At 38.5% G+C, this 14,599-nt stretch overlaps 1 protein-coding gene across 4 annotated transcripts in view; it reads left to right on the top strand.

Annotated features, from left to right (window-relative positions):
* The first annotated feature begins 976 nt into the window (after window positions 1–976).
* Window positions 977–14,599, top strand: part of NEDD4 (NEDD4 E3 ubiquitin protein ligase) — a 113,423-nt gene continuing 99,800 nt past the window's right edge. For 2 of the 4 annotated variants that reach the window (XM_019732300.2, XM_074327712.1), the window contains exon 1: window positions 1,202–1,379. In XM_019732300.2, the coding sequence (XP_019587859.1) occupies window positions 1,335–1,379 (45 nt within the window). In that variant the 5' untranslated portion in view covers window positions 1,202–1,334. Of the gene's footprint in view, window positions 1,380–8,595; window positions 8,654–9,795; window positions 9,822–14,599 lie in introns of those variants that run through there. The other 2 variants (XM_019732304.2, XM_074327713.1) reach the window with 2 other exon arrangements.

Genomic DNA, 14,599 nt, shown 5'->3' on the forward strand with positions numbered 1-14,599 from the left:
GTATGTGAGTTTATAAAACAAAGGAATTAATGTATTGATAGCTTTTTAAATTTAGTTAAGCCAATAATTCCTGGCCATTCTGGAATTTTGCACTACTGTTTACTTAATTGCTACCTCGTTCTAATATAGATGATACAATTTGGATTAACAGAATTCTGATACATAATATGAATGAAGTAGACCCTGCCAAACATAATTAAAGGATGACAAAATCTTATATAACAAATCAATAATATGGGCTATAGTCTTGTTCCCACCTGTCAGCACTTTAAACTCTTTATTCTGATTCCTTAAGGAAAATTTAAATTAGTTAGACTTTGAGATTCCTGGAGTTCTACAAATTTCTGCAACTGTTAAAAAAAATGACAATATTGTAACTGAGGGCTTATAATTTTCCCTGTTCTCTTTTATGGATGCTTATTTGGTGGGGGCCCTCCTGTGATTATGGAAATATAAAACCCATTAGACATGATTATAAAACAAGCATAATTATTCCAAGGCACAGGTGCTCCTCGTTCATTTTATTTTTTCCCCCTTCTTTGCTACCTTCCAGTGGTGTTGCAAGTCAAGGCTTAGCTAAGCAGGTTTAGTGGGATAAGTCTGGAGCCTGGATGTTATTGGTAGGCTTTAAAGATAGACCATATGACAGGAAATAACTGATGAATTGGCAGTGTTTCCAAATCACAGGGAGAGAATTTCAGATCCTGAGAGCAGGACTGATGAGATCCCTTCAGGCTGTTATGCTCAGGCTGGGCTTTCCCTGGGGAGGATCAAGGTCCAGCTTCTATTGGAATCGCAGCCCTAAACTACAAGAAAGCATCTGATTTTCAGCTTGCAGTGAGGCTAGATGAAGCACTCCTGATCCCAGGTGTCTAGCGAGAGGCTGAGTTCTGGGCGGATCTCAGTGTGACCTGTTGCTGAGGAAAACCGCAGCTTTGTTTCCCAGGGGAAGGGCTGACGTTCTGCGGGCCTCCACCGCTTGCTCGGTGCAAAGCCCTGGGACTGCGCGACTCCCGAAGGCGGGCCTGTCAGCCACCAAACCTCCCGGCGCTGGGACGGGAGGCGCGCCCCCACCGCGCGCGCTCCCGCCACGCGCGCTCCCCAAACCCCGAGCCCCGCCACGCGCGCCGCCGGCCGAAGCGCAGCTGGCCGGTTCCCGCCGCGTTTCCTCGTCCACTATCGCCCACTGGCCGGGGGAGGCGCTGCGGCAGCGGGTGGAGCACCGCCTCCTCTTCCTCCAACTCCTCCCGCCTCCTCCCTCTTCTCCTCTTCCTCACTCCAGTTCCCACTCCCTGGGCGGGTGAGCGCGTCCGGTTTGCTGGAACCGTGCAGAAATGGCAACTTGCGCGGTGGAGGTGTTCGGGCTCCCGGAGGACGAGGTGCGGGGACCACGGGGCTGCGGGCCGGGCTTCCCATTGTGCTGCCCATCAGCCGAACTAGAGGAGGTGGCGGCGGCCAGGGGGTCGGCTGTCAGCCCCCTCCTGCCTCTGCGCGAGCCCCGGGAGCGCGCGAGGCGCCGCGGGGGCGATCCGACGCGCGCGGGCTGGGGTGGGGCTGGCTTTCGGGAGCCGCTTTTTCTTCGTAAACCAGTTGCCTCCACACCCCTCACCTCCCTGAGCCGCCGCCTTATCAGTTTCCTCCAGGAAGTGTTAGGGAGGAGACTAGGCAGCGAGCGGCGTGAGTGCAAGGAGGGACGCGCATCATCCCGCCATCCCCTTCCTGCCACCCCCCGGCCAAGTGTGCGTGAGCTCTGGGAGGGTGGGGTGCATTTCCCTGGAGCTCAGCATCCCAGCAGATTAGGCTGCTCTGCCACAGGCCCACTGGACTGGACTTTATGGACTTCGACCTAAAGACTTCCAAGTGAATTGTCATTAGCTGTTTAGATTTTTTTTTCTTTTTTTATGTGCAATCCTTTGTAACTCCCTAACTGGAGACGGGGATGGGAAAGCAGGCAGATAGATTTTCCTCCTCATATTTAGCAACAAGTATCAAGTGTGGAAAATTCGTGCTATCTTTCACTGGTATATATTGATATTTAAAAAATAAAGCTGAAAAAGTATAAATACTTTAAAGAACTTCCCACAGCTGTTCACCTTGAAAATTAAGTTCTGTGATTTGAGAGGCAGAACTCTTTTCAGTTAAATAATTTATGCTGGTTATGCCTTATGCTTGTTAAAAATAAGGCCATTTGGAAAGAGTTGTTCTGTTTTAAATGAGATGCGGATTCCCTATGTTCTTGGTGATTGTCTGAAAAATGGGAGTGGGTGGGAGATGGAAAGGCTATCTAGTCTAACAGTGACTAGTTCTGTTTGGAGAAAAAACATTAAATTTAAACATTACTGTTGATAAGCTGTCACATGTATCTGTTATCAAGATTGGATCCACTTAACTGTAAATCCTTTATCCTAATTGCTTAGGTATCTTCTAACAGTATTGTAATAGTGCCTTCTCTTAGTAACTTGGTATCTTAAAACATCTTTTGCAAAAAAAAAAGTCTTTTACATTTTTCATGCAAGTTCTTTGTTTATAAACAGTGGGCAAACTTGTTCATGCAGGCAAGTTATCTGACAGTGTTTTGAGAATGATTATGCGATGCGATTAGACTTAAATTTCTTAGTTATTGCTACCAGAAGAGAAGCAAAGTGGTGGTGGACACATGGTGGCAGCTTGGTAGTCCCTCGGAAACAACAGTCAATATGTTATAGCTAAAGATAATATCCAGCTAATGTTCTGTAGAAGAGATCAGAGGAAAGCAATGCAGTGTTGAACCAATGATAGCTTTATAGTTTTCTTATTAGTCAAGTCTCCTTGCTACAATAAGCTGCCCAACACAGATAACCTCAAGCTGGCATCCAACCTCATCAGACTGGCCTTGGACTTTCTTTCTATGTTGTTGTTGTTATTTGTTATTCGGGGGTAGGCCCTGCTATTCCAGAATTCTCATCTCTCTACCTTCCAGCAGAGCCAATTGATCATAGGATGTTGCCAAAGGTATCATTCACTGTCTGTTCTCTCCCTCTTGGTACAGGATCTGTGTTTTCAGTTATCTGCTTCTCACATCACCCCTCTACCCAGCTGAAATGAAACGACTTATGGCAGTTAGTGGGTGGTCGTTAAGCCAGCTGGGCTAAAGGCCAGACACTTCACCCTTTGAAATGAGGTTTTCCTGAATTTGCTGAAGGACTTGTACTTCTGGGAAGTTTAATGGCATGGGGCCCACTCTGTTCACATGTTGCGGGTCTGCTTGTCAGTCCGATGACTCAAATTTCCTTCTAGTTCCCTTCATCCACTTTGTCCACATTGGGGAAGAGAGTGAGACAGGAAGATAAGCGACATGATGATGAAGTGTTGTCTTCTACTTCTTCCATTGTAATTTAGGTTATTCATTCAACATTTATCAACTGTTCTGTTTCACGTGGTATGCTAGGCACCAGGGATACAGAGAGAAAAAACAGTCTTCACCTGTTTTATGAGGAGCCCACAATCTGTTGGGAAAGACAAAAATCTGGTGGAGGTTGCCATCTCATCACTCATTTGCCATTTATATTCTGGTCCATCACAAAAGTAAAAGAGGGCTTATAAACGCTTCCCTCTCCCTATTTTTTTAAATTTAAAAACATTGCAGCTATGTCATTTTCTAAAACTCAGACTAGTCTGGAAATAGGCAGCCCTCTGCTGTTGATTAAAAGTAAGGTACCTTTTTTTTTTTATTACAGTACAAAGAGATGATTCTTTTAAATTTGAAATTGAAACAAGGAGAAAGATGAATAGACATAGGATGGAAGATAGAAAATTGTAACTTAACCAGTATATACTGGATAGCCACTGCCTCTCACTGTATGATTACATCAGTATTGAAGTCTGCTGGCATTTCGATCGTAGTACCCCCACACACACACTTTTCAGTGAGTTTTAGCTCTTTTACATGTGAGTGTCTTTCAGTAAGAGATGGTCCTGGCTCCATGTGCAGAATTTTGCCCTAAAGCATAACGAACTAAGCAAATAGCATAATATAATTTATACCAAATTTGCTCTGACAGTCTCCTAGGATTAACAGTAGAAAATAACTCCCTCTTGTTGAGGAGGAGTGTGGTAGATGTGGGGACTGGAAATCAGCATCCTTTCCAGTTTCATTTCAGTGGACTTCCCTGTTACGCAGAGGCTGGAAAGCTAAACCGTGTTTCCCAAACTGTTTTGCACTTAGCATTCTGGAACTGGGTTGTGAAATAGGTTTCCCAATTAGGTGTAGTTACTTGAGATTTGGAAGGTGGAAATGAATAGAGCTAACTTCTTGTTTCTTTGGCTTTTTTCTGCTGACAAACATAGTCTTGTAGACACCGAGTTTTTCTGCAAAAGTGTTCCAGTATCTGGTAACTTGTGGGTATTGATAGGAAGTTGCAAGTAGTAGTGGGGGAGGTGGCTTCCTGATGTCTCGATTGTGTATGTTTTAAAGTCAACAGGTCTGGTAGTAGCTTCTGATTACCTACCTTTCTAATGGGCAGAGGTGGCGGTTTCCTAGGTGGGCCAGAACTGCAGTGTTTTCAGCCCCTCTTACGGCCCAGCCTATATAGCCTGCCCCTCCAGCTCTTCCAACGATTTTGTAAGCACCTAGTTCCCTGTATTAACTTCTTTCTTCCTAAAACATCGATTGATTTCTATTTCCTATAACTGAAATAAGGAAAAGAGGGAAAGAAACAAAGAGGAGAGCTGAGAGTCTCCACTTCACAATTTGCCTGTACAGAAGAATGGGTGTCTTTGATGGTGTCAGCTACGACAATGCATATGCAACAGGATAGCTAAGAACTGTATGTCCTGACAATTCTAGGCCCACAAATGCTGAGCAGAAGCAGACCCTGCCTGCCCTGGTATTACATTAAGCCTGGGAACAACATTCCCAAACCTTTATTCACTGCACACAAAGGAGGAGAAGTACAGTTTAAGCAGTAGCTGCATTAGTATAATTTAGCCCAGTTTTTCATGTATCACTTTTGCCATTACTGCTTTTTTTGCAACTCTTTAATTTCAGCATCATTCTAAAGTATTTTTCATTATTTCCATGAGACCAAAGAAGTGGATAGTTTACTTTTTAATAATTTGCTTTTTCATTATTTCAAACCAACAGAAAATTTGGAAGTGTAATATGAAGCATCCAAGTCCTCCTCATTCAGATTCTCCAATTGCTGACATTTCACAGTTGCTCCATAACTCCCTTTTATTTTTTGCCATTTTCATTAATCTTTTCCTGAACCATATGAAGGCAAGCGGCAGATACAATGCCCCATCACCTCTAAATAGTCTAATATATTTACCTAAAACAAGAACACTTTCCTCCATAACAGCCATCTGACCCTCCAAACCAGGCAATCAACATTGATGCAACACCACCATCTAATCCGTAGGTCCCATTCAGTCTTTGACAAATGTTCTCATTCTCTTTTTCGTTTCTGGTCCCAAATCCCATTTAGGAGCATATGGTACTTGTCATGTCCTTGCAGTTTATCTGTATGAGTTCCTCAGTCTTTCTTAACCTTGGCAGTTTTACGGAGTACAGTCTGTACAACCTGTAGGATGTCCCTCAACGGGGGTGTGTTTACTGTTTCCTCATGACCATGTCAAGGTCATGCTTTGTCAGCAGGAATCACAGAGATGATACTGTGTTCTTTGCAGTGCATCAATCGCCTCAGGGGGTTCATGTTGTTGACTTGTCTCATTGATGATGTGGACTTGTCGATGATCACCTTGATCACTTGTCATTTTGGTGTCTGCTGGGTTTCTTCTTCGCAATGTCACCATTTTCCCCTTGATAATCGGTTAGTATTTTTGTTGTTGTGTTTTTTTTAAATTAAAGTTTATTGGGGTGACAATTGTTAGTAAAGTTACATAGGTTTCAGGTGTACAATTCTGTAATACATCATCTATATCTCACATTATGTGTTCCCCACCCAGAGTCACTTCTCCTTCCATCACTGTATATTTGACCCATTGGTTAGTATTTTGTGGTGACATATTCAGAGATTATGCCAATGTTCTATCCCTCATTCATCAGATCTCCATCCACTTGTTTTAGCATCCATTGATGACTTCCACCAGAATTAAACACCACTGTTTTTTACTTCCATCTTTATCAGTTGGCATTCTATGTAAGAAGAGCTTTCCCTTTATCCTTCATTTATTTATTCATTTGTTTACTTATATCAGCATGGACTTGTAGAATCCCACCATATTCAGTGGCTTATTATTAATTACTGTCATTAAATATTTTGTTGCTCAAATTATCCCAGTTTGGCCAGTGGACGTCCTTTCAAGGAGGTTCCTAGGTCATTGTGACAAGTCCCCATCATTCTTTGAATACTGCGTTACTTTCTGGCAGAAGATATTCTAATATCCTCTTGTATTTTGCCTGGCCCAGCGCTGTCTTGAATCAGCCATTTCTCTTAGGAGCACTGGTTCCAGTTAGCAGAAAATATTTTAGAAGCCAAGATCTGGGTGTTCAGTGTGCTCATTGCTACTGCATGTCTTAGTTCTTCAACCATCTCAGGAAACAGAGAGTGTGTGTGTGTGTGTGTGTGTACTGCACACGTATACATATATAAGTACACACATACACAGCTATTTCTATATCTCTGTACAGATATTTTAAAATCATTAATTCATACAGGTTTCTCCAAATCTAATCTCAGGGTTCTTTCTAGCCATAAGTACCTCCTCTAACAGTGAAAATCCTGACTTTCATTATCCTCATTAAATTTACTTATGTGCTTAATCCATGTACTTATGTTTTTGGTGTCACTAATTTTCTAACCATGCAGGCATCTCCTTTGTCTGCCACTTGTGCACCCCACTTTCAGCTACACTGGCAGTACTTGCTATTGTATCGCCTCTCTTCTGTGTCCCATGCTGGTGAGTATGCTGGCCATGTACCTCCAGGAAACTGCCCCTTGCCCCTAAGCTCTGCCTCAGATGGGCTTGCCATCGACTCCTCTGCACCCCCAAGAGAAGATGAGGAGAGGTTTTATATGTAATATAAATATTAGGAATTCCTATATCACATAGGAATAGAATCTTGAAGGCACCACATAAATCATTCAGGATAAACAGGGGTATAGAAAATGGAACTTAACTAGGTTGGAATTCTGGTCCTGTCACTTGCTAAGGAATTCTGGTCCTATGTCACTCATCTGACATAGGTATTCTGTCAGAGCAGGATATTTAAATCAGCTAATTTTCCCATCTACTAGCTAGGTATATTTGGTATTCGGAATATTCTACAGTGCTTGGAGACATGTAAGATTGCTGATTTGAATCACACACCCCACTGTTCTACTGAGCTGTATGGCAATCGGTGTTACTGATCTCTCCCTCCTTGAAGCTTCTATTTAGTCCAGCTCCCTTGCCAATCCTATCACAGTTTTAAGAGGATAAATGAATGGAGAGGGTAGGAGAAGTCTGGAGATAAATGCAGGGAGAAAGACACAGTACAAACAAATGAAAAGGTTTTGATAAGACCTTTCTGAAAGTCTTGAGGAATAAAAATGTCGTAGCCCAACATTATAACCTCATAGCCTGACCCAAATGTATGGCTTCCACCAATGTGAAATGTGTTGGGGCAATAAAGAGAGTAATATGAACAGTCATGTCAGTGCATAAAGATGCTTTAATAAAAACATTCCCCTTCAGGATAGAAGACTCAACCTAAATACATCACAGCTGCAATTAACTGAAGGCCTGCTATATGCCAGGCAGCAGGTTATATGTTCCCAAATTTTAGCTGCAATCATTGCAACGGTCTTGCAGTAGTTGATAAGTGGTATCTCCCGCTAACAGAAGAGATTCTTTCTCAGGAAGATAATGAATAGAACATGTACAAACTTAAACTTGTAGCTGTTCTTATGTTCTTACTTCCATATCTTCTGGGTTTTTTTTGGTTTGTTTGTTTGTTTGTTTTTAATAGATTTTAGGTGGACTTCTGAAGTAATTGAATTCTGTATTTGCTCAACAAATATTTGTTGAACACTCGCTGTGTAAGGCATCTGGGTCAAGCTATAACGTTATAATGATGGGCAACAAACTTTACTAATAGCCCAGAGTGAGAGAGGGATATTAAATGTGTAATCAGACAGCAATGTTTTATAAATGTTATGAAGGAAAAGGAGTGTAAGATGAAAGAAAAAAAAATGAATTACTCATGTATGGAGGAGGGGAAAGAGTATGAGGAAGTCACCTTTGAACTGAAACTGAGGATGAATAGGAATTAGCCAGGTGAAGAAGGGGCAAAAGACTTTCCAGACAAATAGAACCGTTCATGTAAAAGATGAGATGAAGAAGAACATAAAGAAGGCTAGGGCGGTAGAGCAAGAGGGACGGTGTTAGGAGATGAACCTGGAGAGGCGAGGAGAGCAAAGCCTGGTCAGGGCCTGAAGGCCAGTTATTAAGGATTTTAAATTGGATCCCAAGTGGCATGGAAACACAACTAAATGTTTGCACAGGCATACTTACACATTGTCATCATCGACATTGTTTCCTTATAATGTTTGTTCATCATGGATTTAACATTGTCTTTGCTTGTTATTTCTTCGTTTCTTCTTGAATCTCTAGCTTTCCATCTGGGATCATTTTTTTTCTGCCTGAAGTACATCCTCTACAATTTCTTTCAGTGAGTATTTGCTGGTAATGAACTTTCTCAGTTTTTGTTTTTGTCTGAAAATGCCTTTATGTTGCTTTTCTTCTATTTAGGGGAGAGATGGGAAGGAGTAAACTTTACAAATAGTGAAATGCATAGATCTTAAATGTACAATTTGATGTACAATGCTTTCCAAGATGTATAACTAACAACCCAGGTAAGGTATAGCATATTTCCATCACTCCAGAATGTTTCCTTGGGCTCTTCCTCCTTTCTAAGTGGGGAATACTCCTGCAACTGCGTTAACGACAGCCCTTCCCTTTCTCACCCTCACGTTCTTTACCTGTGGTTCTCAACTTTAGTGTCCATCAGAATCACCAGGACAGTTTGTTAAAACCCAGACTACTGGCCCCCACCACAGTGTCTGAGTCAGTAGGCACAGGGCCTGAAAATTTGTGTTTCTGATAAATTCCCATGTGATGCTTGTACTACTGGTCCGGGGAATACACTTTGAGAACCACTGCTGTCTCCTAAATCTAAGGATTCTGAGTATCCTAGTTTATCATGGTTATTACTGTCAAAAACTCCGGACGAGCTTTGACCATGATTAGCAAGTATATAGCAATCGTATACTCTACTTTTGCTAGGACTGTTCTGATTTCATTAATTTTTCAATAAAGGTGACCTAGCATTTATATTTTTATAAAAGTTTTCAAGTAACTTTATACACCAGAGGAAGAAAACTACTGTCAATCTATAGGTTCCAGTTTTTACTTTGGAAAATATGGTCACCAGAAATTATATAGCATATGTTGAAAGAAAAAAAAAGGTAGAGACATACACATCCCTCCCACCATTGCAATTTTTTTGTTAAGTAAATATTCAGTGCTTATGTTATTATACTATGTAAATATATTAGTTCTTGTTCACATCTGAACCATTGTACCATGTTTATAGTTATTTATTGCACTTTTTTGCTTTAGTTTTCTGTACACCTATCACAAATTACTTGCAAACTGACGGAGTTTTAAAATCATTCAATGTCGTAAAAAATATATATAAATATATAGATATATATTTCTCAAATGCTATCCATTCCTTTTTCCTTAGTCTTGTTGGAGACAGCCCCTTGCTATGTCGCATTCCATCTGAACTGCTTGCACTCTTCACCATCGTCTGCAGGCTTTCACTTGCCATCATTGTGAGAATTCTCTTGATCTCTTTTCTGTGTTAGATCCACTGTCTCTTTAATCTCTTGTTTTCTTCTTTCCTTATTGATTCCCTCATTTGCTGACATAGATCCTCTGTATGAATAGTCAAGTCCTACTGACTGGAATATTTCAGTTGTCTGAACCCACCATTTCACTATGGGACTCTCACATATAAGTATGTATAACGTTTGGTTTTTCCCCTACCTTGGACCACTCAGTTTCCTTAGAGAGAAGTCTTCCAATTCTCTGATGGATGTAGATCTAGCAGCCAGTGTTCTTGGATTATTGTTTATGCAAACTTTCCCTTGCTTTTGATAAGATGCCTTATTCTTACTTTCAGGAACTTCAGAAAGGTTTGTGGTTAATCAAGAGTTTGTCAGCCCCTAGTATGTTTTAGGTGTTCTGCTGGGTTCTATAGAGAATACAGAGATAATAAAAAAGCTAAGTTTTTTGCTTCAAAAATCTCACAATTTTAATAGTGGAGAAAGACACAGAGTTCATTGCCTCAGCTACAAGACTGTGTGTGATAGATGCTATGTAAATGAGCCTGTAACAATGAGAAGGGAAGAGTCACGTTAAGGCTTTTAGAAAAGATGGCATTTGGACTTTAAAGAAATCACAGAACTTTTTTTAAGAAAAAAGATAATTTAAAATTTATAAAAAGTTTAAAAAGTAAAACAAAAACCATCATGTCATTATTTTAACAGCTATTTTCATTGTTGCATGTTTCCTTCTCATCTTTATCCATCTGCATACATGTTTTTACAGTTATCACAGACTAGAGATCGTTTTCCATCCTGATTTTTCCAATTAACATTATAATTATTTTCTGTCATTAAATAATATTAACAATTACATTTTTAATGGTTTCAAAGGAACCTGCTTAGATGCTATAGGACTTTAACTATGAAGTGTTTAGGGGCCGGGGAAGAATAGCCCAGGCAGAGGGAAGCTAGCTTGTATAAAAACTCAGGGGTAAGTAAACAGGGATACAAGTGAGGGGTGCAGGATGGGAGAAGGATGAAAAGAGTAACAAAAAGTCTCCCAAGACCTGTGAGAGACGGAAAGACCTAAGCTCTACATTTCCTATTCCTGGTTTTTTTGAGGGGTGGAGGGGTGGAAGAGGTGGGGAGTTTGACAGAAGATTGAGGAGCAGTAAGTAGCTGTTTGTGAATTGTGGAGAAAATTTCAGCCCTAGGAAGCTGCTTTTAATTACTAAAGCCTCCGATATAGATGATGCATTAGCAGTTTGTTCTTTCCTGTCATTGAGGAAAGCCACATATCTTTGCCTATAATTTGCAACTCTTCCATTTCACTTTTCAGAAATCAATAAAGCTATCTTATGAGTGAAAGGGGAAGATTCCAGCTTTAGTAAAGAGCCATGATCTATTTGAGGTTACTGTCCTTGTTTTGAGTAAGGAAAAGATGTTTAATTTTTGTTTCTTTTTTACTCATTTGAGCACTATCCAGATATCTCTTAATAGTATTTTTAGTATCATAAGTCTAAAATTATTCAAGAGTCTGGTCTGTAGTTGGAGCTTTTATGCTTCTCTTCATTTTCTTTCTTTTTTTTATTTTATTAGTTTCAGGTGTACAAAACAATGTAATAGTTAGACATTTATCATTTATATCTCTCACACAGTGACAACCCCCTGCCCCCATCTACTACCCCTCTGGCATCGCATACAGCCCTTACATTTCCACTGTCTCTATTCCTAATGCTCGTCTTCATTTTCAAAGATGATGTGAGATGTGACGTCTGCGTATGGATGTGATTAAAAGACCAGATTTGACGATTTTCTAGCCTAAATTTATAAAATAAAGTTAAATGAATGCAAATATGAAAATAAATAGCATTTCTTATTTAATCTTATTTTAAAAATCTTAAATCAGTATAGCTTCACATCAGTTAACCATAGCATCTAATATAACTAGTTTCGATTTGGGGGAAATACACGGAAAAAATTAAATGTGTCTGTGCCAGTGGGTAATTTATCATTTCCTGGAATTGTTTTTAATTAATGCTTGTTGCATTTTTCTCCAGGAGACTTCTGGGGGATAGTTTCCGTAGACGCTCCATACATATGTATTAATTTTCTTAAAGAGGTATGATAATCTCTTTCCTTAGTTAAATTCGTATACAAATTATAAAAATTTGTCTGTGTTTAGAAAAGGTAAGAGTACCAAATAACATTTATTATTTGCCGATAGCACTTTTGATTACACTTTTATCACTTGAAAAAGTTTGTGTTATTAATTAAGTCATCACAGAAAAGATTTCTAATTTTCACAATTCAGTCTTGGAGATTACTACCTGTTTAATAAAGTATAGCCACTTCCCAGTCAACTGATATGGTGAGAATTTGGCTTTTGGGGCCAAATAATTTCCTCCCCGCCCCCATAGAATATTTTAATGGGTCTATTTATTCAGTAACTTTCCAGGAAAAAAAAATGTAATATGTAAATCTTTTCTGATTTTTGGGACTCAGTCCCCGCAAAAAACTGAAATTTCAGTTTATTTGTTTTCCTTTCTGGTTTTCAATTCTGACTTTATTTTTGATACCTGAGGACTTCCCTTCTTGCTTGCAAAATCACCTATGTATTTAGTTTTATTTGGTGGTGGAGGAAAGTTTTATTTTATCTAGCATCTCTAATCACTGATTTTTGTGTTACCTGAATTTATCATCTGACTTTTGGAGCTAATACAATATTTCAATTATCATATTTATTAGGTGAAACCTCCAGGAACAGGGGTGGTTATACATATATAGAAATGGAAGAAGAATGAATAAATACTCTATGATATGTATATTTTCTCCAATCAGACTTCCTCAGAAGGGAATGTGACCATTTGAGGTGGGATAATTTTAGAATAAAATCAGTTAAGTTGATACTGTTGGGCAACATTTATTTCATATTTTTGATTTTTGATCTTATAAATGCTACTGTGAATTCTCTTGTGCTTATCTCCTTGAATACATGAGTGAGACTTTATCTGGGGAATATATCTAAAAGTGAAATTCCTGGTTATTGATTTCAAACTTTAATAAATATTGTCAAATATCTCTTCAAAATGATTCTTTGATTTACAATTCCACCAACAATGGATTAGAGTTCTCTGATTACTGGTGAGATTGAGGATCTTTTCATGTGTTTATTGGACATTTTCTATTGATTCCTTGTATTAGGTTGTTCATATTTCACTTCTTGGTTTTTAGGAGTTGTTTATATATTCTGGATAATTATAATTTGTCAATGGTACATATTTTAGATACTTTCTCCCTGTCTGTCCCCTTGACTTTTCATTTTGCTCTTGGCATCTTTTCTCATACAAAAGGTATATAATTTTAATGTCAAATCTAACAACTTTTTGAATTAGGGTTTATATTTTTAACCTTTTCCTACCTCAATGTCACAGAAATATTCTTAAATTTCTTATAAAACTTTAAAAGTTTTCTTTTTCACTTTTAGACTTTAATGAATCTGGCATTTGTTCTTATATGTAGTATAAGATAGTGATTGAATATTATTATTTACTTCTTTACTCATCCGTATGAATTTCAGAATCGTTTGTTAAGATCCATTAAAAATTCAAAGGGGGAGTTAGAATTTAATTTAATTTATAGGTTACATTGGAAAAACAGACAATAGTTTTATTTCCATATATGAACATAGTGACTTTCTTCATTTAAATCTTCTTTATGTTCTTCAATAATTTTTATAATTTTATCCATAAAGGTTTTTAAATGTATTTTATTAATTTTATTTCTCTGTGTCTAAGAGTTTTGCTTATGTGGGAATTTTTTTAAATAAGCATTCTGTATTATAATATTTTCTTACCTACTTTTTAATTTTGAAAATTTCAAATCTATAGGACAGTTAAAAAAGCAGTATAATGTGTGACATGGATTGATCTAGAGAGTATTATGCTTAGTGAAATAAGTCAGACTGAGAAATACGATATGATTTGACTTATATGTGGTATCTAATGAACAAAAATAAATGAACAAACAAAACAGAAACAGACCCACAGATACAGAGAACAAACTGATGGTTACTAGGTGGGAGAGGGGTTAGGAGGCTGGGTGAGAAAAGTGAAGTGATTAAGACATGCTCATTAATAGTTACAGGAGAGTCATGGGGATGTAAAATACAGTATGGGGGATATAATCCATAATATTGCAAACATTCTGTATGGTGTCAGATGGGTGGTAGATTTATTGAGGGGATCACTTCATAAATTATATAGCTGTCTGACCACTATGCTGTAAACCTGAAACTAATACAAAATAATATTGAATGTCTACTATAGTTTTAAAAATAGTCACAGGAATGAGTAGTGCAGCATGGGGAATATAGTCATTAATGTTTTAATAACTATGTACAGTGTCTGGTGGGGTCAGACTTGTTGGGGTCATCACTTTGTGAGTTATGTAAATGTCTGATCACTGTGTTGTTCTGTACACCTGAAACTAATAAAAAATATTTTTTTAAAAATTAGTGTAATAATCACCTGTATACCCATAAGCTAGATCCACAAATTGGTAACATTTTGCTTATCCCTTTTATTTACACACACAAACACACAAACACACTCAACTTTTTATTTGCTGAGCCATTTAAGAGTAAGTTGAAGACTTACCACACTTTATCCCTAAAATATTTCAATATGTATCTTTTAAAACTGAGACACTTTTATATAAAACCTCATAATACTATCATGATACCCAAGAAATTTAATATTTGATACATTATAATATCAATACAT

This window comes from Rhinolophus sinicus, linkage group LG03 (genome assembly GCF_036562045.2).
Source record: "Rhinolophus sinicus isolate RSC01 linkage group LG03, ASM3656204v1, whole genome shotgun sequence".
Lineage (NCBI taxonomy): Eukaryota > Metazoa > Chordata > Mammalia > Chiroptera > Rhinolophidae > Rhinolophus > Rhinolophus sinicus.